The sequence below is a fragment of the Stenella coeruleoalba genome, assembly GCF_951394435.1.
Source record: "Stenella coeruleoalba genome assembly, chromosome: 13".
NCBI classification, from domain to species: domain Eukaryota; kingdom Metazoa; phylum Chordata; class Mammalia; order Artiodactyla; family Delphinidae; genus Stenella; species Stenella coeruleoalba.
In genome coordinates this window covers 70397707-70418438 of record NC_137159.1, presented here as the reverse complement: position 1 = coordinate 70418438, position 20732 = coordinate 70397707, and the positions used below count along the sequence as shown (strand labels likewise).

Here is a 20732-nt window from a genome sequence, read left to right as displayed (position 1 = left end):
CATTTTGGTTATATGAGAAATGTGAAATATGGGCAAGTATTCAGATTAAAGAGTCACTTCAGGCTAATGAAGGGAAGAGATGATTAACAGAAACCAGTCAGGATAAATATGCAGTGACAAGTGGTTAGAAGACTCTAAGAGAGGATGCTAAATTTTGAACAGGTGAAACTGCTTAATTATAACTTCAAAGGTTGGCTCCCTACAGTCTGTTAATGAAACATCAAGGAAGCAAACAACTGAAATGTCAGAACTGCCTGTTCTGAGAAAAAACACCTCAGGTCATCTTTTCTCCGGCTGCACAAAGTGTGGTCTATCAAAAACACGCAGAAACAATAATATAAATTATTATTATAAAACCATTTTATAATATTATATAATTATAAAACCATTTATGCTATAACCCAGAGAAAACACCTAACAGTGTTATCATTTTGGTATATTTCTTTCTTTTCCTATGTGCATAATAAATTTTTATTTAAAACTATATTACATTTATGCATTTTGGTCTGAAGCATATTTTTAAAGGCAGTATATCCAATCACGTCGGTATCCCAAAGTGTAACTGAGCTCTCACTTTTGGACACTAAAGCTGTTTTAAGTCTTCATATATTATAAAAAGTGTTGCAACAAATATATGTAAAACCTAGGGCACACCTCTGCTTAATTCCTCATGATAAACTCTAGAAGCAGGCTGAGTCACTGGGCACAAATATTCTTATAGCCTTTCTGACACACTGCTAGACTGCCCTTCAAAACGGTGGCACCAGTTTTCTAAAGGATTTAAAAATAAATTGCATGAATCATCTGCTCCTATCTTTCAGTGCAAGACAGATGCGGTTTGCATAAGAGATAAGTTTCTTAGAAAATAGCAGAATTAGACAAAGTAAATAAATCACATAGCTAAATTAGCTGACAATTAGTATGGTTTAATAAATAATGGGTTTTACAGGCTGTAAATTTTGTTTCTCTGAGTTATTTTTTGGGTTTCTGACATTACTGAGTTTTCATCATGCTGATAATCAAAGTCTGTACTCTGATTATAAATCATTGGTATTTAGAATCCTGACTTAAGTTGCCTTTGAATCTAGGATACAGTCCCTAATGGCCACAACAGTTAACCATTTATCTATAAATGAATGATACCTGGGGACAGAAACTCTCTTAAGAGAGACCTGAAAAGTCTAATTAAGAAATGTTTCTGGACTTCCTTGGCAGTCCAGTGGTTGGGACTTTGCCTTCCAATGCAGGGGGTGCAGGTTCGATCCCTGGCTGTGGAGCGAAGATTCCACACTGCCTCACGGCCAAAAAAACAAGACATAAAACGGAGGCAATATTGTAGCAAAATCAATAAAGACTTTTAAAAAAACGGTCCACCTCAAAAAAATCTTAAAAAAGGAAATGTTTCAAACTAAAAACACAAGTATTGGTTAAGTCATTTTAAATGCCATCTTGACACTAAAACAAGCAAACAAAGACAGATCAAGGAAAAAGGGGGAAAAATTAAAGGAAAAAATTCTAAAATAAGAGGTAAAAAGCAAAAAGATAAAAATAAAAGTAGAAATGCTGAGGCATATTCCATAAATTAGAAAAATCTAACTTAATGGGAACATTAACAGAGGTAACAGAAGTAGAGTCAGTGGGAGGAGGCTGCAGAAACTAAGAACAAAGACAAGGGAACAAGTAGGAAGAAAAAAGTGAATAAATGGTCAAATATCATTTTATGTTACAATACAGTGTTATAGCTACCTTCTTCTACACTATTATTCAGCCACCTCAACTAAGTAGGACATAGCTGTGACTAGAAAGCAAGGGAAAAAGGATTCTCACAATAGCCAAAACTACTAAAGTGAGTGCTTCTCTCAATACGAGTAATCACTTCGTCCATACTCTAACAGAATAGAATGTTAAGAAGGCTGGTTATGTTTTCTCTGTCAGTAGCATATGAAAAGTATATCAGAAGCAAAAGGAGACTGCTTGAGACGGGTACACTGATAATACCATCACATTTACCAGAGATAAAGGACACGTACACACACATACACACGCATACACCATCACCACCACCACCAATGACAGAAAGTTCAAAAGCTGAAGAAACACAGCAGTCTGAAAACATGAGAAGGGGCAAACAACCCAGAGCCTCGCAATTAGCCCTAAATGCATCAGAGAATGACACCCCTAAGAGGTGAAAAATATTTAAATTGTGATCAGTGAGCTCTGTTTAAAACAGAAGGCACAGACCACACTTAAAGCAGTTTCCACCCTAGATGATTAAAACAAAAAAGTGGAGATAGGCTTCAATGCCTGAAAGTGTTACTTAGGTTAAACATCTCACTCTCTAGTCAAGATAATTACAGTACAATAAAAATAAAGAAACGGGGGGACTTCCCTGGTGGCACAGTGGTTAAGAATCCACCTGCCAATGCAGGGGACACTGGTTTGATCCCTGGTCTGGGAAGACCCCACATGTCACGGAACAGCTAAGCCCGTGAGCCACAACTACTGAGCCTGCGCCCTAGAGCCCAAGAGCCACAACTACTGAGCCCACGTGTCACAACTACTGAAGCCCGCGTGCCTAGAGCCCATGCTCTGCAACAAGAGAAGCCACCGCAGTGAGAAACCCGCGAACTGCAACAAAGAGTAGCCCTCACTCACTGCAACTAGAGAAAGCCCACGCGCAGCAACGAAGACCTGACGCAGCCAAAAAAAAAATTAATTTTGAAAAATAATGAAACAGAGCAACAGATGGTAAAGAAACCTTAATTTTGAACGTGAAGAAGATAAAGAAACCAGATTTTAAATCTATCTGAATCATGTAAACATGCTATTAAGTGACCTAGTGTGGCTTGTATTTCCGTACACAATGTGTAACGATACGGTGTTGAGAGCACACTGACGTGTCACATTTGCCTAGGTATGTGTACTTTTGTGCCACTTGAATATTGGTCACTTGTGCTCCTCTAAGAAATTCAAAAGCCACATAAATAAACAAACAAAAAACCCACCTGCTATCACCTGGATCCCTTCAATACTTCACACAGAACTAGGATTTGCACCTTTTCACTAATAGTTACAACAGAGAGCTGCAGTAATTTTAGTTCTCAATCAACAATTTATATTTGGCAAAATTTTAGCACTTACTATGGGCCAGGTACCAGCTCTATGTAAATGTAGCAAATTTAATCATAGAAACTTAAAGAGTCCAGAATCATCTAGAATGTGCAGTTATATAATCAATTTTCTATTTTCAACCAGTTTCTCCAGTCCTAATAAAAATGGCAATGTATATTTCTTTATCTGGTATCATCATCGTTAAAAAACAGACAAAATCCCAACTTTCTTTTTCTCTGTGAATGAGATATAATTTTATCTGTATTATATTATCATCCTCAGAAAAACACCATGTCAGAATTAAGAAAATGTTAAGAAATTTCAGCCCAAAAGAGTAATATTTTGAGATACCATGTGAAAAAAACTCAGAAGAGTATTTAAATAAAACTATACTTTTTTTTCTGCCAAAACTTTGTTTTACAATGCAGCTGATTTTGAAATGAGATAACCAGATAACATTGACCAAATATACTAAGACCTTTCTTTAGACATCTAAATCTATATCTAGTGAGCCTTCTAGCTTTCTAACTTTTAATGTCATGGTAACATGTAAGAAAAAGCACAGAAAACAAACATGCACCCATGAAGTAATCTTGCCCAAAAGCCTGTACTTGAATCTGTTGAAGGCTCTGTATCTTTCAATTAAAACAAAAAATGTAGGGCACAGAGGAACACCACGGGGATGCAATCATCAAAATCTAGTCCATGAGAAATGCCACAAGACAGATGACCCAGTTTCTTAAACAAATCAATCCACAGGTTTTCTCAGCACTTCATGAAAACCCACAGCTTCAATCTCACCTCTGTGAAACCTGCTAGAGTTTCTTACTCCATGGATACTTGTATTAGGGCACTTTGAATGTGGGTCTCCCACTACAGGATGAGCATAGTGGAGTACAAAAGAGTAGCTTAGAAAGGGCTCTGAAGCTACAGCCTGAGTTGAAATCCCAGCTTCACCCCCTCAGTTAACTCATCTACAAAACAGAGAAAATACCACCTGCTGCTCAAAGAAATTTTAAGGATTCAGTGAGAAAATATATGTACAGCACCTAGCACAATGCTTGGCATATCTTAGGCAGTGAAGGACTATCTAATGAGTGAATAAATGAAAATGATAAGCAGAAAAATTAAGTAATTGTGAATTTTATCTCCTTCAACTTCATCTAACCACCTTCTAATAGTATCTAGTGAACAGTAAAATGCCAAAATGGTAAACAGTAAGAAAAAAATTAAGGAAAGATAAGTGAATAAATAGGTTATCAATTTCTAAATAACTACACTTGAATCTAAGGTACTAAAAAACAGTTTAATCATAAGAAATACCACCTGATAAAGCATCGAGTGATTAAGAGCTAAACTTGACCAAACCCGGTAAAAGCGATGAAATTTATTTTCTAATTAAAAGTGATCAACAAATCACCTTCAAGCATAATTTTTAACAATATAGAAAACATTTTTAAAGAATTTTTTAAATGTCCACATTACTATTCTGAATCTTTTCAGAGTTTTCTTGTTTTAACCTAAAAAAAAAAAAAAAAATTAAAAAATGAATTCAACCAACTTTTCCATCTGAACAGTAGGTGGCATAACTTACATACTCTGAGCCAGTTGCTGTAAAATGAGTGGTATGGTAGTAAAAAAACCAAAAAAGTTCAACAGACCATCATCCAAAATTCTGAAAACATTCATTTAAAAGTGTTTAAAAGTCTTAATTTGAAAATAAAATCTTTCAAATAATATAAAAATACTTACATCTCAATTTGTCCAGCATTTTTCCACCACACATGGTTGCTAACATAGCTTTAACTGAAAATACCGTCAACTTGCCTCGGCCCTCACTGCAAAATAAATTATATTAGAAATAATTGCTATCTGGAACCACAAAAGCAATCAAATGTATCACCAGTATATTGATTCCTGCCCTTCTGTTACAATATTACCACATTTAGAAACCTTGGATTCTTTTTTTCCTTTACAGAATTAAGGCTTCACATATGCTATGTGAACAGTGTTAAAACTAACCTGGTTTATTTGGCAATGAGTTTAGAAACACCCTATAAAGCAACTTCTGTTGGCTTTGTAGGCAAAGGCCAAATGAATGAACCTAAAAAACATCCTACCAACTTAGCCCATTAAATCCACAGCTGAGGTGTTTAAGTATTCAAATCTGAGGCACCACCTGGTTTGAATAATAATTCAAAAGTGTGTTCTTCCATCAGGATATTATAACAACAGTTTATTGTTACGTACTAAGGCAACAGGATGCATGTTGCTATAAAGATTTTATACTACCTTCATCTTTGCTTGTTTTCACTGTAACAACCTTTATGTTACCATGTGTTTATTCTAAGAAGTTCATCTGTCTCATCTGAGACATCTGTGTCAGATCTCCTGCCACCACTGTGAGAAAAGTGAAGGGGAAGGGACAGTATTATGAATTCTTCTTCAGGAACTAGAAAGATGAAATGTAGACCATAAATGAACTACTCAAGGTGACGCTATATACCACCTGCAGAGCCAGGACAATAACAGCAAGGCCCCAACCCCTGTGGCCACTGCTCCAACCATTCAACTATGTCCTGGTTTCAGAGAAGATGAAAACTTCCCTAGCCGGTTTTTAAAGTCACATATGTAAATTAACAATGGGCTTTTGTGTTAATTTTATAAAGCTTGTGCTTACAAAGTTTCACAGTGACTTAGAGTAAAATACCTTTGCAATAATGAGAACTATATCATCTTGGTTTTGAAAAGAAAATGTCATCCTATTTATATTTACTAATGGTCCTAAGGGTGTCTCCTATTTTCCAAACCTTCTTTTTGTATACAGTAAGATCACATCTGAAAAAAGGCAAATGGTCAATAAGCCAGAAAATTCTCAGTGAAAATACTGCCAGGAGACACCAATGTTTGTTACAGCTGATTTTTAACTATTACATCTCATTAAGTTTACTCATAAGATAAAACAGGAATTCCCCCAAAACTAGCTAAAATTAGAATGGGACTTTTAATATACATAGATCATCAGAAATACAGATTCTGTTCCATGTGTTATATAGCACCTGGCAATATATCACCTGGAAATGATAAAAAATAGTCCTATGTCAAATACTCATTGCATTATATGAGCAACGTGAGTGTCTATAAAGAGCAACAACTGTGTTAAAAGTGATGGATTTCCAAGACTTGATACAGACCTTTTACAATGGACATTTCTTTTTGGTCGCCAACCATCCAAATGCTGAGTCTACATTTAAGCACACCCTACCTTATATGACAAGTATATGTCCCACTACCAAAGTATGAAGAAGGAAGAAAAAAAAACTTTCCCATCTTTCTTTGAAACTAAGACAGGGGCACATAATACAAGCTCCGCCAAGAAGATGCACCGCTCTAGACCTCAAATAGAAAACAATTAACTTGTAGAAGTAAGAACTCCAAAGAATCCACCTGGCGAGGATGTCAGCAGTAGGAGCAGTACATCCAGTGTCCTGAGAGCTGGGACAGAGATTCTCATGGCAGCAACCAGAGCCCAGCATCAGTGGCTTTTGGAGCACAAGCAGCAGTATCTATGCCCAGCTTAGCTGCAGAGGGACTTCCTGAGACCAGTTTTGTGGTATGATTTTGAGCTTTGTTCTTGGCAGTGTGGTCATCAAGCCTACTTTCCCAACCTTCTTAGAAAGCCGACTGGTCACCCATATCCTTTTAAATGAATTAGCTAGGGATGGTTCCTACTGCTTACAACTAAGAATTCTGATGGATGCAGCTTCTATCCTGAAGTAAAGTGGCCCAGAAAGATGAAGTGACAAAAGAAAGTATTCCTGAAGCTCACAGCGAGAGTAAGCAAGCCTGATGACCAGCAGAGCAAGGATGAGGAGCAAGTGCTCACCAGCAGGAAAGTCAAGCCTTGCTCACAGCTAACGACATTTTTTAAGGTAAACTTGCTCGAAACATTTTTTGCAGACACAGATTTCATGACTTAAGAATACCCAGGAAATTCCACAGGGGAAAGTAAAAACTAATCTTAAAAGAGATTTCCACAGAAATCAGGATACTGATTCCTCTGGGGGAAGAGAGAGGAGTTGTAACACAGAAAGGAGAACACAAGGGGCTTCTGGGGTGCTGACAACATTCTATTTCTTGGCCTCTGGAGTATTTATATGGATATTTGTTTTATAGCAATTCATTAAACTGTACTTTGTTTTAGGTATTCTTCCGTAAGTGTTTTCTATTTCTGAATAAAAACTGTTTTAAAAAATGAATCCCGGGACTTCCCTTGTGGTCCAGTGATAGAGAATCCGCCTTCCAATGCAGGGGACGTGCGTGCGATCCCTGGTCAGGGAACTAAGATCCTACATGCCACGGGGCAACTAAGCCCACGCATCACAACTACTGAGACTGCGCACCTCAACTAGAGAGCCTGCGTGCCGCAAACTACAGAGCTCACGTGCTCTGGACCCTGCGCGCCACAACTAGAGAGAGAAAACCCCCATGCCACGCCTAGAGAGAATCCAGTGCGCCACTACAAAGAGCCCACGCCACAACAAAAGATCCCGCATGCCTCAATGAAGACCTCGCATGCCACAACTAAGACCCAACGCAGCCACAAAAAGAAATTTAAAAAAAAAAAATTTTTTTAATGAATCCTGAGGGACTTCCCTGGTGGCACAGTGGTTAAGAATCCACCTGCCAACGCAGGGGACACGGGTTCCAGCCCTGGTCTGGGAAGATCCCACATGCCGCGGAGCAACTAAGCCCGTGCACCGCAACTACTGAGGCTGCGCTCTAGAGCCGGCATGCCACAACTACTGAAGCCCGTGCACCTAGAGCCCGTGCTCTGCAACAAGTGAAGCCACTGCAATGAGAAGCCCGCGCACCGCAACGAAGAGTAGCCCCCGCTCACAGCAACTAGAGAAAGCCTGTGCACAGCAACAAAGACCCAACACAGCCAAAAATAAATACTAAAATTTATAAACAAAAAAAGAATCCTGGGAAAGTGAGGGTTACCATTACTAGACAAAGGTAATGGTTTAAAGGAGAGAATAATGAAAGGGAAAAATACAAGCTAAAAAACATTTAAGATATATAAACTGCAATGCATAAAATTTTCCATAATGAAAATTTCCATAATAAAATATATAAAAAGAATAAAAACATTAAAAACCCCAAGGCCCTGGCCCCAGCTTTAGATGTCTATTAATAGAAGACTGGCTATTAGGCTATCATAGAAAAGAATGATAAAAAAACATACGAAAGATAGAGAATTATATCCAAGATAGATCACTTAAAAAAAAAAAAGCAAGGCATGGAACAAAATAATTGCTAGAATGCAATCTAGCAATTATGTTAAAAAGGAGAGAGTAAAAATATATTTTCATATATTTGTATATGCATAAGCTGTCTGAAAGGATACTGACAAAATAACATTAGTTGCATCCAGGGTCAAAAGCAGGCAGCCAAAGGAAAGCAATGAAAGAGTGGGCACTTTTCACTTTACAAATATTAAATGTTTATACTAGAAGAGAAGGTTCTTAAGCCAATAACCTAAGCTTCCATCTGAAGACTCAAGAAAAAGAACAGCAAATTAAACCCAAAACAAGCAAAAGGCAAAAAATCGTATGAGTAAGAACAGAAATCAATGAAATTGAAAACAGGAAATCAATACAGAATATTAATGAAACCAAAAGCTGGTTCTTTGAATAAACCAATAACATCGATAAATCTCTAGCCAGACTGACTAAGAAAAGAGAAGACACAAATTACCAATATCAAAAATGAAAGAAGGGATATCACCACAGGTTTTCTAAACATTACAGAAATAATAAGGAAATATTACAAAAACTTTATGTCCATAAATTCAACAACTTAGATGAACTGGAGACACAAACTACTCCTTGAAAAATAGAAACTATTAAAGCTCACTCAATAAGAAATAGGTAGGGCTTCCCTGGTTGCGCAGTGGTTAAGAATCTGCCTGCAGGGCTTCCCTGGTGGCGCAGTGGTTGAGAGTCCACCTGCCGATGCAGGGGACACGGGTTTGTGCCCCAGTCCGGGAAGATCCCACATGCCGCGGAGCGGCTAGGCCCGTGAGCCATGGCCACTGAGCCTGCACGTCCGGAGCCTGTGCTCCGCAACGGGAGAGGCCACAGCAGTGAGAGGCCCGCGTACCGAAAAAAAAAAAAAGAATCTGCCTGCCAATGCGGGGGACACGGGTTCAAGCCCTGGTCCAGGAAGATCCCACATGCCACAGAGCAGCTAAGCCCGTGTGCCACAACTACTGAGCCTGTGCTCTAGAGCCCATGAGCCATAACTACTGAGCCCATGTGCCACAACTACTGAAGCCCACGTGCCTAGAGCCCGTGCTCCACAACAAGAGAAGCCATGAAAATGAGAAGCCCGTGCACCGCAACGAAGAGTAGCCCCCACGCGCTGCAACTAGAGAAAAGCCCACGTGCAGCAACGAAGACCCAACGCAGCCAAAAATAAATGAATTTTTAAAAAAAGAAGAAGAAACAGGTAATCTGAATAGGCCCATATCCATTACAGAAGTTGAATCTGTATTTTTAACCCTTCCAAAAGAGAAAGCTCCTCATTCAGAGAGCTGTACTGGCAAATTCTAAACATTTAAAGAAATAATTGCAGTTCTACTCTCTTCCAGGGAATAAAAAAGGAGGGAACACTTCCCAATTCTTTTATGAGGGCCAGCATTATCCTGATAACAAAAATGCATACATACATTACAACAAAAGAAAATAAGAAGTCGGTATCCCTCATGAACCCATACACAAAACCTTCAACAAAATGTGAGCAAATCGAATGCAGCAATATATAAAAACGACTTAAAAAAAATCACAACCCAGGGGGCTTTATCCCAGTGATGTAACACTAGTTTGACATTTGAAAATCAATCAGTACAAAGAGAAAAGCTACACGATCATCCAAATAGATGCAGATGACAATGATACTCAACATCCATTCCGATAAATACTCTTGGAAAACCAGGAAAAGAATTTCCTCAGTCTGATAATGGGCACCTTCAAAAAAAAAGTAACAGCTAATAACATCATACTTAATGATGAAAGACTAAGTACTTTTCCACTGAGATCAAGAACAAGCCAAGGATGACTGCTTTCACTACTAGAATGCAATACCACACTGGAGAACACAGCTGGTGCAACAACGTAAGAAAAAAATATAAATGCATACAGACTGAAAGTTTAAAAATAAAACTATCTACTCCAGACAATATGACCTTCTGTATAGAAAATCCCAAAGAACCTACAAAAGAAATACATAGAACCTACCAAAACACTACCATAAGGGACTTTTTAGCAAGGCTGCAGAATACAAGGTCAACATAAAAAAATTCAAATTTCTATAAATTAGCAAAAGAAAATTGGAAATACAATACCACCAAAAATATGAAAAACAGATAAATTTTTTTTAAACTTATGTTCAAGATGTGTATGCTGAAAACTACAAAATACTGATGAAAGAAATCAAAGAAAATGTAAATAGATACACCATGTTCATGAAATGAAAGACAATATTGTTAAAATGTCAATTCTCCCTAAACTGATCAGAATCCTGTTATGATTCAATGCAATCCCAAATTCACAATAGGATATTTTTGTAAAAATCAACAAGATGATTCTTTGTATTTCCTTAGAGTTCTAGATCCAAATCTCAATAAGGTATGAGAATAGAAGATACTATTCAGATGCCTAAACCCCACCCTGTTCTTGGTACTTTTAAAAAGTTCCTCATGTTATTTTAATATGCATCCAAAGCTAAGAACTACCAACACAGATCTTCGAATGCAATTCTAAGACTTTGGCTTGTATTTCACAGGCAACAATAAATCAAAGGACATGACCAAAGATGAAAGACAATTGATCATATTGTGTTTGTATAACTCCTTCTGGCTCCAAATCTCATGTTCTTCCTTCATAGAGACAAAATAGTATCTATCCCTTGCTGCAAAAAAAGAAACTAATGTCATCTATGCAGACAGGAGAGTGTGGCAGAGCCCAGCATACTGGCAAGAGATCCAGGTGAAAATCAACTCTGTAACTGAAGAAAGTGCTCATCAGTAAATGCCATAAAACAGGTCTTAATGGGTCTATGACATCTTTACTTCTAAAAATTATTATAATAGGGATAGCATTTAAACAGCACTTTTTCCAAATCTTCAAAATGCTTTAGAAACACTAATATTCTCAACACTTTGCATCCCTTATTCAAATATTCTTTAACTCAACTCTGTTGCAAATAATAGTCCTGGATTCAGAAAGTCTTACATTTAAATACAGAATAGCAGCTGTATTTCTCAACTGACCTGGCTCAGCACTACACACCTGTGCCCTCCTCTACTCATTAGGATTATTACTGGTCTCAACAGCTGGTCTCAGGTCAAGCAGTCTGTAGATGCATTAACAGAATAGTGCATTAACTCCTCAACTAATTATTATCAGTAACACGTGGCCCCTTAACTCGTCATCTCTCGTTATCTATTTTCCAACCACTTTCCTATTCACAGCAGCCACACAGCAATCTCCACTCACAATCTCCCACCTAGCCAACGGTGGATCTTTTCTCCTCTCTGCCTGCATGCTCTTCTGAGTCTGCAAATGTATCTGCACTTAGCATTGCATGCTTCACTGAGGGTGAGGGGATATGCATCTGAGTGTCAATACGTAACCCAGTAGGATAGAGGGAATATATGTCAGGTTGCGGGTGCTTTAAGTATGGGGGAAAGGAGAGGTATCTGAGATTAAGGGTCATAGTAAATGTGAGGGGGATGAATCTGCAGGCAGGAGAGATTTGGAAATGATGCTTAGTAAACCTTTTTGTTTAAGAACCTGTTTATACATATGTAACTGTGCATCCTGAGAATGGGGGAATGGGCCTGAGCCCACTCTTAATTATGAACTCATCTTTCCCACTTATAATGCTTACCATCATTTACAACTTTAGGTTCACAGTTTCATCTACCAAAAGGTTTATTCACCCTTCGAAAGGAAATATTAATATAAACAATAAATGATATACTTAAAGATACTCATAAATATTTATTAAAGATATTTATATAAAAATCTAAGTATAACAGCATGAAGACACAATCATCCAATAAAATTAGTGAATGGGTAGCCTCACAATTCTTCCTCAAATCATGTTATTTTTATTTTTCTTCAAAAAGAAAAAAAGTTAGCTCCCTCCTTGCAACTATTTGCTTTGTAGGTCAAACTTCAGCATTTACTCCTTTGCTCTGAATGCTTTTCTTCGCATTGAAATCCCTCAGTCTACTTTAAGCCTAACTACAACTTCCTATAACTGCCCCCAAACACAGCAAAGCCAAAGTGGCACTTTTACTTCTGTAATGTTTGGTTGGAGCTCTGCATTCTTCCTCTGCAATTAGAGGCAGTAGGGAGAAGCTGCAGTCACTTAGCAGCCTAATCCCCTATGATTCCGTCCTTTATCTGACTGATTACTTCTTGGAAAAACTCATTCTTGATCCTGCCCACCATACATCTGAATTTAATCCACATACCCTGGTCAAGTTACATTTAAAACTGAATAGTCAGCTGCCCCTGGCCATCGCACATATAACCTCACCAACATCCATGTTTTCAGTACTTCCAAAGTCAAGTCCAAGTTCATACCGGAATCAGTTCTCTTCAAACAAGATCTGGAAAGATCTTTAACCTGGTTTCATCATAAAAAATGTGAGTCACTTAAAATCTGACCTAGCTGGAAAGTTGGGTATAACTTTTTTTTAAAGGTATTTAAGGTATAACACAATTAACAATGAATATTAACCCCTACAGAAAGATGCTAAAATGAAAGGATAAACAGGTAATATGTGTTGAAGGTGACAGCAGAGAGGAAACTTATTATTTTAACCCCACCCACACAGAATCCTTCTGGGGAGCACCCTCCCTCAATAAGGAACATGATGATTCTGTCTCAGACTTCTCTGCATGACTCACCTCCATAGATCCATCATTTTAGAGTCTGACAATAAACCATGCCCATGACTTCTAAAGAGAGTTCTTATCACCCAACACTGAGAAAACACCATGATTAGGTCTGCGCCAAGCTAAGCAAACAGTGAGTCACCCTGAATAAACACTGTTGAGTTTTGACATGCAGGTGCCTTCAGAAGTCTCTGCACTCCTCACTTGTGCCATCTGGATGGGAATTTGCTCATTTCAGTTTAGTAAAGTCTCAAATTTTTTGACATTTAAACTAACCCAGGGACTTCCTTGGTCGTCCAGTGGTTAAGACCCCGTGCTTCCAATGCAGGGGATGGGGGTAGATGCCTGGTCGGGGAACTAAGATCCCACATGTCGCACAGTGTGGCCAAAAAAAAAAAAAATATATATATATATATATATATATATATATATATATATATTTAAACTACTGGATATAAAATAGATGACCAACAAGGACCTACTGTATACCACAGGGAACTATACTCAATACCCTGTAATAACCTATCATGGAAAAGAATCTAAAAAAAGAATGCATATATATGAATATATATGCTGTACACCTGAAACTGGCACAACACTGTAAATCAACTATATTTCAATAAAAAATTTTAAAAAATAAACTAACCCAAACTGGATGGTGTTTATAGCTTTGCACTATCTAATAAGAGCTTGCTATTCAAATGAATACTTTTGAAAACAGGACTGTAGGGAGCACTGTTTACTTAAGAAAACAGCTGTTTCTACACTTTTGGCAAACAACTGTAAATGCTGTCAACCATAAATGAGTACTTCTCACGTGAAAAATAGACTTCTACTTCAGAAACAGTATTACCAGTCCAATTATCGCATGTAGCTAAAAGTAATGAGAGCATTTCTCCTTGGTTTTCGAAAACTCATATTTTTCCAATTAATCTTAATTTACAAAACTTCACAGTGAATGGATTATGCAATAATTAACGGCAAATCAAGAATCCATTTGACAAATGTCAAACAGTTTAACCAAGTAAAATCAACACAGAATATTATTCAAATTTACCACAATCAGAATGCCTGCTAATTTTCATTTCAATCTTACAAATACTTATTAAGAATCCAGCATTATACACTTTGCTGTACAGCAGAAAATAACACAACATTGTAAAGCAACTATACTCCAATAAAAATTAAACAAAACGAATCCAGCATTACATTTATCGAGGAATCAAAGAAATATAAGGTAGAATCTCTGCTCTCAAAGACTTTCAATCTTATTTGTATAATTACAAAGCAGTTGAGAGCATCATACATTCGAAAGTCAAAATAATGATACAGATAAGTACTACAGGTCATCATAGGGATGAAAATGGGGTTGGTGATTATAAGGAAGGCTACAGGGTAGGTAAAAACCAGGGGAGGTGGGGCAGGACACCAACCAAAATACATGGAGAGAAGAAATGAACATGTCATATTGGAAAACCTGAGAAGTGCCTCAAGCAGCTTAATTAGAGTTTGGTGTGAGCAGGGAATTAAGGACTGATAGAAACTGAGGCGTACAAACTTCATTCAAAAACCACAGGGAGGGGCTCCCCTGGTGGCGCAGAGGTTGAGAGTTCGCCTGCCGATGCAGGGGACACGGGTTCGTGCCCCGGTCCGGGAAGATCCCACATGCCGTGGAGCGGCTGGGCCCGTGAGCCATGGCCACTGTGTCTGCGCGTCCGGAGCCTGTGCTCCGCAACGGGAGAAGCCACAACAGTGAGAGGCCCGTGTACCGCAAAAAAAAAAAAAAAAAACCACAGGGAATCTTTGAGGGTTTCCGAGGAGGGAAGTTGCATGATGAAAAAAGTGTCTTAATCAGATTACTTTGGAGGTGAGTACTGAATGGACTGGAGAAGTCTCTCTGTTACTTCCTCTCTCCTTTTCAGAGAAAAACAAAGACAAAGAAAAAGCAACACTCAAAAAAAGTATTCCTCTTGCCCTTTCTTTAAAAAAAAAATTATAAAAAGGAAATAATAAAATAAGATCAAAATAGCAATCCAAAAAATTTTTTTAAATCTGAAATATTACCTAATGGTCAAACCTTTTGCAGGTCTGCATATCCTGAAATCAAACAGAGTCCTTTTTGAAAATTGGCACAAATGCATGAATTCTCTTGGGAGAGAAGAAAAGCTACAAAATTTAAAGAGTAAGTAGGTGATGGGAAAAGTAATAAGTGAACTGAGAAGTAATTCTGCCACCAAGCACTTAGACTGGGGCTCGGTGAACTGGTTTTGGTGATGTCACATCACACAATCCACACGACAGCGGCATCCTGAAGGGTAGGGGATGTCGTGAGGGCACACGGGCTCCACTCCTCCTCTTCCACCAAAGTGGCTGTTGGTCTCCATTGTGCAATAGGTTTCCCCTTAGGATTTCACATTTTTAAAACATTCAAGACCCCTAGCTCGTTCTCCACCATCCCCTGGAAATTTCCTTAAAAAGCTATGATCAGATCTTTCTAAGAGTTAAATGTGTTACTATCGAGGGCATCAAAACCTTCCCATTCAGCACTAGTTCTCTCCTATTTTTTTTTCTCTCCTATTTTTATTCGGTTTTTTCCTGTCATCTTGAATCCATCAAAGAACAAGCAGGGATATTAGTAAATACTGTATATAAATAAATGAAATGTCTGTGTTTCCCAGGAAATTATAGTTTTGTTTAAAAATCACTAATGAGGAAGACTGTAACCCAATATTATCCTTTTTCAGCAATGTCCATTCCATAATATGCTAGCTGGGCACATTTGGAATTTAAGGAATACATTTCCTTTTATTTAAAGTGAACTAGTTTGGTTTTGCTTTTTTTTTTTTTCTTTTATATTGCTTTATTTTTTGCATCCAGTATTAAAAGGGAACTATGGAAACTTTCAACATATCCAAATTAAACTGCTAAAACAAGATTTTAAAATAGTTCTCAGCCATAGTTCCAAACTACACAGGAACTTTTTTCATATAAAATCACCATAAATTAGACATATAAAAGTCTTTACCCTAAAGGAATCTTTAGAGTGTTCAAATTTGAGAGAGTGTGTTCTACTATTATTTTAGATGGTAAACAATAACCCTGAGCCTTTCATTGGTACATTCAATATTGATATGTTTTGAAGATTTTATCCAAGCCTAGTTTCATTAGATACATGATTTTTTAAATAGGTTTGTTCCATTAAAGGTGGAGTTTCATTATACCTCAGAACCAACATGTTTGGTGAAGGCCACAGACTCTTCTACAAAACAAATCCTGATGAAAAAAATAAGAGGGAAAATAAGGTTCAATAGTCAGATAAAGTGTAAAAGGAATTTCTCAGGAAGTCATTAGAGAACATTTTTCTTTCTTACACAGGGAGTGGAAAATGCAGAATACAATAATTATCCAAGAAGAATGCCCTATCAGGATTAAAATATAAAAGTTTACACCAGCAACTCAAAATGAGGTAAGTCTTGTAGAAACTAAACCTTTTGTCAGAAATCACATGGCCTAATCAATAGCTGGTACCAGGCCTGCCCCTACAGCACCATGATTACAAAAAGAGGCCCATATACGTATGTCTAAATATTAAAGTTATCAATCAAGCTAATAGATTAATTAAAATATGTTCTATCTCTGTACAATGACTAATACACCTTCAAAATGGCCTGGAAAGTCAAATTCAAATCTAGGATTCTGAGACACTTCATGCCCCCACATGGGGAGAGTCTGGCCCCCTTTTCCTGCCACCTCCAACACACCCCATACTTCAAAGAACCATATATGCATGTGGACACTCCAGCCCACGTGTCCACGTTTTGCCCACATCCACTGCAAATATCCAACCCAAGACCACTCCTCGGACCCAGGGGGTACAACTACCTTAAAAAAAAATCAACGAACAGGACAACTTATACCAGTTTCAAAAGCATAAGTATTAGAACAAATGGACCAGGAACTTAAAAATAAACATAAATATATCAAAGAGACATATGAAAACAGACATTTTCAGGGAAATGCAAATCAAAACCACAGTGGGATTTCACCTCACGCATCTAAGAATGGCTATTATCAAAAACAATAAATAACATGTGCTGGTGAGGATGTGGAGAAAAGGGAACCCTTGTGCACGGCTGGTGGGAATGTAAACTAGTGCAGGCACTATGGAAAACAGTATAAAAATTCCTCAAAAATTTAGAAATAGAACTACCAAATGATCCAGAAATTCCATTTCTGGGCATTTATATGAAGAAAATGAAAACACTAACTCAAAAAGATACATACACCCTCACGTTCACTGCACCATTACTTACAATAGCCAGGACATGGAAGCAATCTAAGTGTCAATCAGTGTATGACTAGATAAAGAAAACATGATGTGTATCTATGTGTATGTATATGTATACGTATACACATACACATACATACATACAAGGAAATATTAGTCATAAAAAAGAAGGAAATCTTGCATTTGCAACAACATGGATGGACTTCGAGGGCAGTATGCTAAGTGAAATGTCAGAAGGGAACAGACAAATACCATATGATCTCGCTTTTATGTGTAAACTAAAAAAAAATTTTTTTAATAAAAAAAAAAAAAAATCCCCTGTTCAGAGATATAGAGAACAGATTGGTGGTTGCCAGAAGCAGGGGGTGGAGGGTGGGCAAAATGGATTAAGGGGGTCAAAACATATAAAATTCCAGTTATAAAATAAGTAAGTCATGGGGATGTCATGTACACCATGGTAACCATAGCTTAAAATACTGTATTGTATATCTGAAAGTTGCTAAGAGAGATCTTAAAAGTTTTCATCTCAAGAAAAAAAACTTTTTACAACTATGTATGGTGATACACGTTAACTAGACTTATTGTGATGATCATTTTACAATATATACAAATATTGAATCATTATGTTGAACACCTGAAGCTAATATAATGTTATATGTCAATTATATTTCAATTAAAAAATAGAAATAATAAAAGTCAAACTAAAAGAGAGATTAGCAATATGAAATAAGAACCATAAATCATGAAAAAGAATGAATCAGATATTCTAGGTTTGAAAAATACAACAGCTAAAAATTAACAATAACAGATGAGACAAACAGTAGAATGACTCTAAACAAAGAACATATTAATGAGTAGAAATGCAGACTGATAAACTCTTCTAAAAGAAAGCAGAGAGGGCTTCCCTGGTGGCACAGTGGTTAAGAATCTGTCTGCCAATACAAGGGGCACGGGTTCAAGCCCTGGTCTGGGAAGATCTCACGTGCTGTGGAGCAACTAAGCCCGTGCGCCACAACTACTGAAGCGTGCACGCCTAGAGCCCTTGCTCCACAAGAGAAGCCACGACAATGAGAAGCCTGCGTACCACAACGAAGAGCAGCCCCCACTCACCACAACTAGAGAAAGCCCATGCACAGCAATGAACACTCAATGCAGTCAAAAATTAATTAATTTAAAAATAAAAATAAATAAAAGGAAAGCAGCAAGTTACAGAATTGAAGCATATGTGAGAAACAATAGGAGACAGAGGAAGTAGATATGACAACATTCCAAAAAAGAGAAAAAAGAAATAAAAACAGAGGAAATATTTGGTAGTGGCAGACTAGTTAATTCTGATCACCTCTTCCTCTGAGGAAAAGTAGTAAAGATGGGAAAAAAATTGTTTAATCTTCCTGAATGCAAATGAGGACTAACAACTGAGTTACCTAATACAAAGGAGCTGGATGCCCAGGGAGGTGAGTGCAATGACTGAAACTACTTTTTCCATGCAAGGGATTTTCTGATTTCAGAAGGGAACCAGAAAGGCTGAAGTACAGAGTAGTAACTCTTTGATAGTATTAAGGGGCTAGAAGAGAGATGTGGAACGTTGAATCCTGATGAAACTGCCTACTCCTGCTCCCATTACTCTGGGTTGAAAGCCCAAAGGCTGCACCTAAAAGCACTAGTGTGCAGAAGTAAAACAGGGCCTCACATGGGCTGAATTGCAAATAACTCAGGTGCTTCTGGACTGTTATGGTCTCCAGGCACCTAGCAGAAGAAAACATAAATACAAAAAAAAGAAAAAAAAAAAAAGAAAAGAAAACATAAATACTCTCTGTAGGAAAACATTATCCTAGGCCTCAAAGTATTTCTGCAAATAATTTTGCAATATAATGACTGGTACATACTAAAAATAAAAAATAATTTTGGAATGTTTCTCACATAATAAAAAATAACAAGGCAGAGAGGAAGTAAGATGACATGAACAAAAAACAGAAATAGCAAACAGTACAAAAAGAACCATAGGGAACCTAGATATTGGATTACAAGCACAGATCTTACAGTAACTCTGCTTATTATATTTAAGGATTATGAGATAAGAATGATGCATCTGGCATCATGGTAATATTGCTGAAAACCAAAAGAAAAAAGAAAAGAAAATAAAGAATATCTTAAGAGTTGCCAGAGGAAATTGACAGATTACCATCAAAGTGGCTAAAATTATATCCACTATTGATTTCTCATCAGAAGTTATGGAAGCTAAAAAAATACTAGAACAATATTCTTGAAATGTTGAAAGAAAACAACTGTCAACCAAAAACTCATATATCAAATGAAAATATTCTTAAAGTATGAGAATGAAATTTTCAAACGAAAATTAAGACGACATGCCACAATCTAACTTGCAGAAAGGAAATGCCAAAGGGTGTTCTTCAGGAAGAAAGAAAAGAATTCCTGATGGAAGCTTAAAAATGCAGAAGCAAGTGAAAAACAACAAAACTAGTATATTTAAAATTAAGCAGACACTATTTTATTATAGTCAACATCATTTAGTTTACCTATAAATTAAATAATGCTCACTGTATAAAAAAATTAATAAGGCCTGCTTGATTTTAAATATATATAAAATAAAAATACACAATCTCAATGACATAAAAGAATGAGTAAATGAAATTAAAGCGTCCTAAAACCAAAATGGTATAGAAACACATCAGTCTTTGTATTACCTAGAAAGAGAGTAATGGTACCAATTAATCTTAGACTTTGAAAAATCAAGAATACATACTGTAATCTCTAGGGTAAAAAGAGAGAGATGAAGGGAGAGCCTACAGATTAAAAGAATCTTAGGATATCAACTGCAGGGAGACCTTCAAGATGGCAGAGGAGTAAGAAGTGGAGATCATCTTCCTCCCCACAAATACATCAGAAATACATCTACATGTGGAACAACTCCTACATAACACCTACTGAAGGCTGGCAGAAGACCTCAGACTTCCCAAAAGGGAACAGATGCCCTCAGGCGACCTACAAGCAGAGGCAGGGCCAAATCCAAAGCTGAACCCCGGGAGCTGTTCGAACAAAGAAGAGAAAGGGAAATCTCTCCCAGCAGCCTCAGGAGCAGCGGATTAAATCTCCACAATTAACATGATGTACCCTGCATCTCTGGAATACCTGAACAGACAACAAATCATCCCAAAATTGAAGCTGGTGGACTTTAGGAGCAACTGTAGACTTCGGGTTTGCTTTGCGCATCTAATTTGTTTCCGGTTTTATGTTTATCTTAGTTTATATTTAGAGTTTATTATCATTGGTAGATTTGTTTATTGATTTGGTTGTTCTCTTCCTCTTTTGTATATAGATAGATAGATAGATATAGATAT

The 20732-nt window shown here is 37.2% G+C and overlaps 1 protein-coding gene across 9 annotated transcripts in view; it reads right to left on the bottom strand.

The window, feature by feature from the left end:
* Positions 1–20732, bottom strand: part of DTNB (dystrobrevin beta) — a 242703-nt gene that overhangs the window by 173187 nt on the left and 48784 nt on the right. For all 9 annotated transcript variants that reach the window (XM_079941143.1, XM_079941139.1, XM_079941138.1 and 6 more), the window contains exon 5: positions 4864–4949. In XM_079941143.1, coding sequence (XP_079797269.1) covers positions 4864–4949 — 86 coding nt within the window. The remainder of the gene's footprint in view (positions 1–4863; positions 4950–20732) is intronic.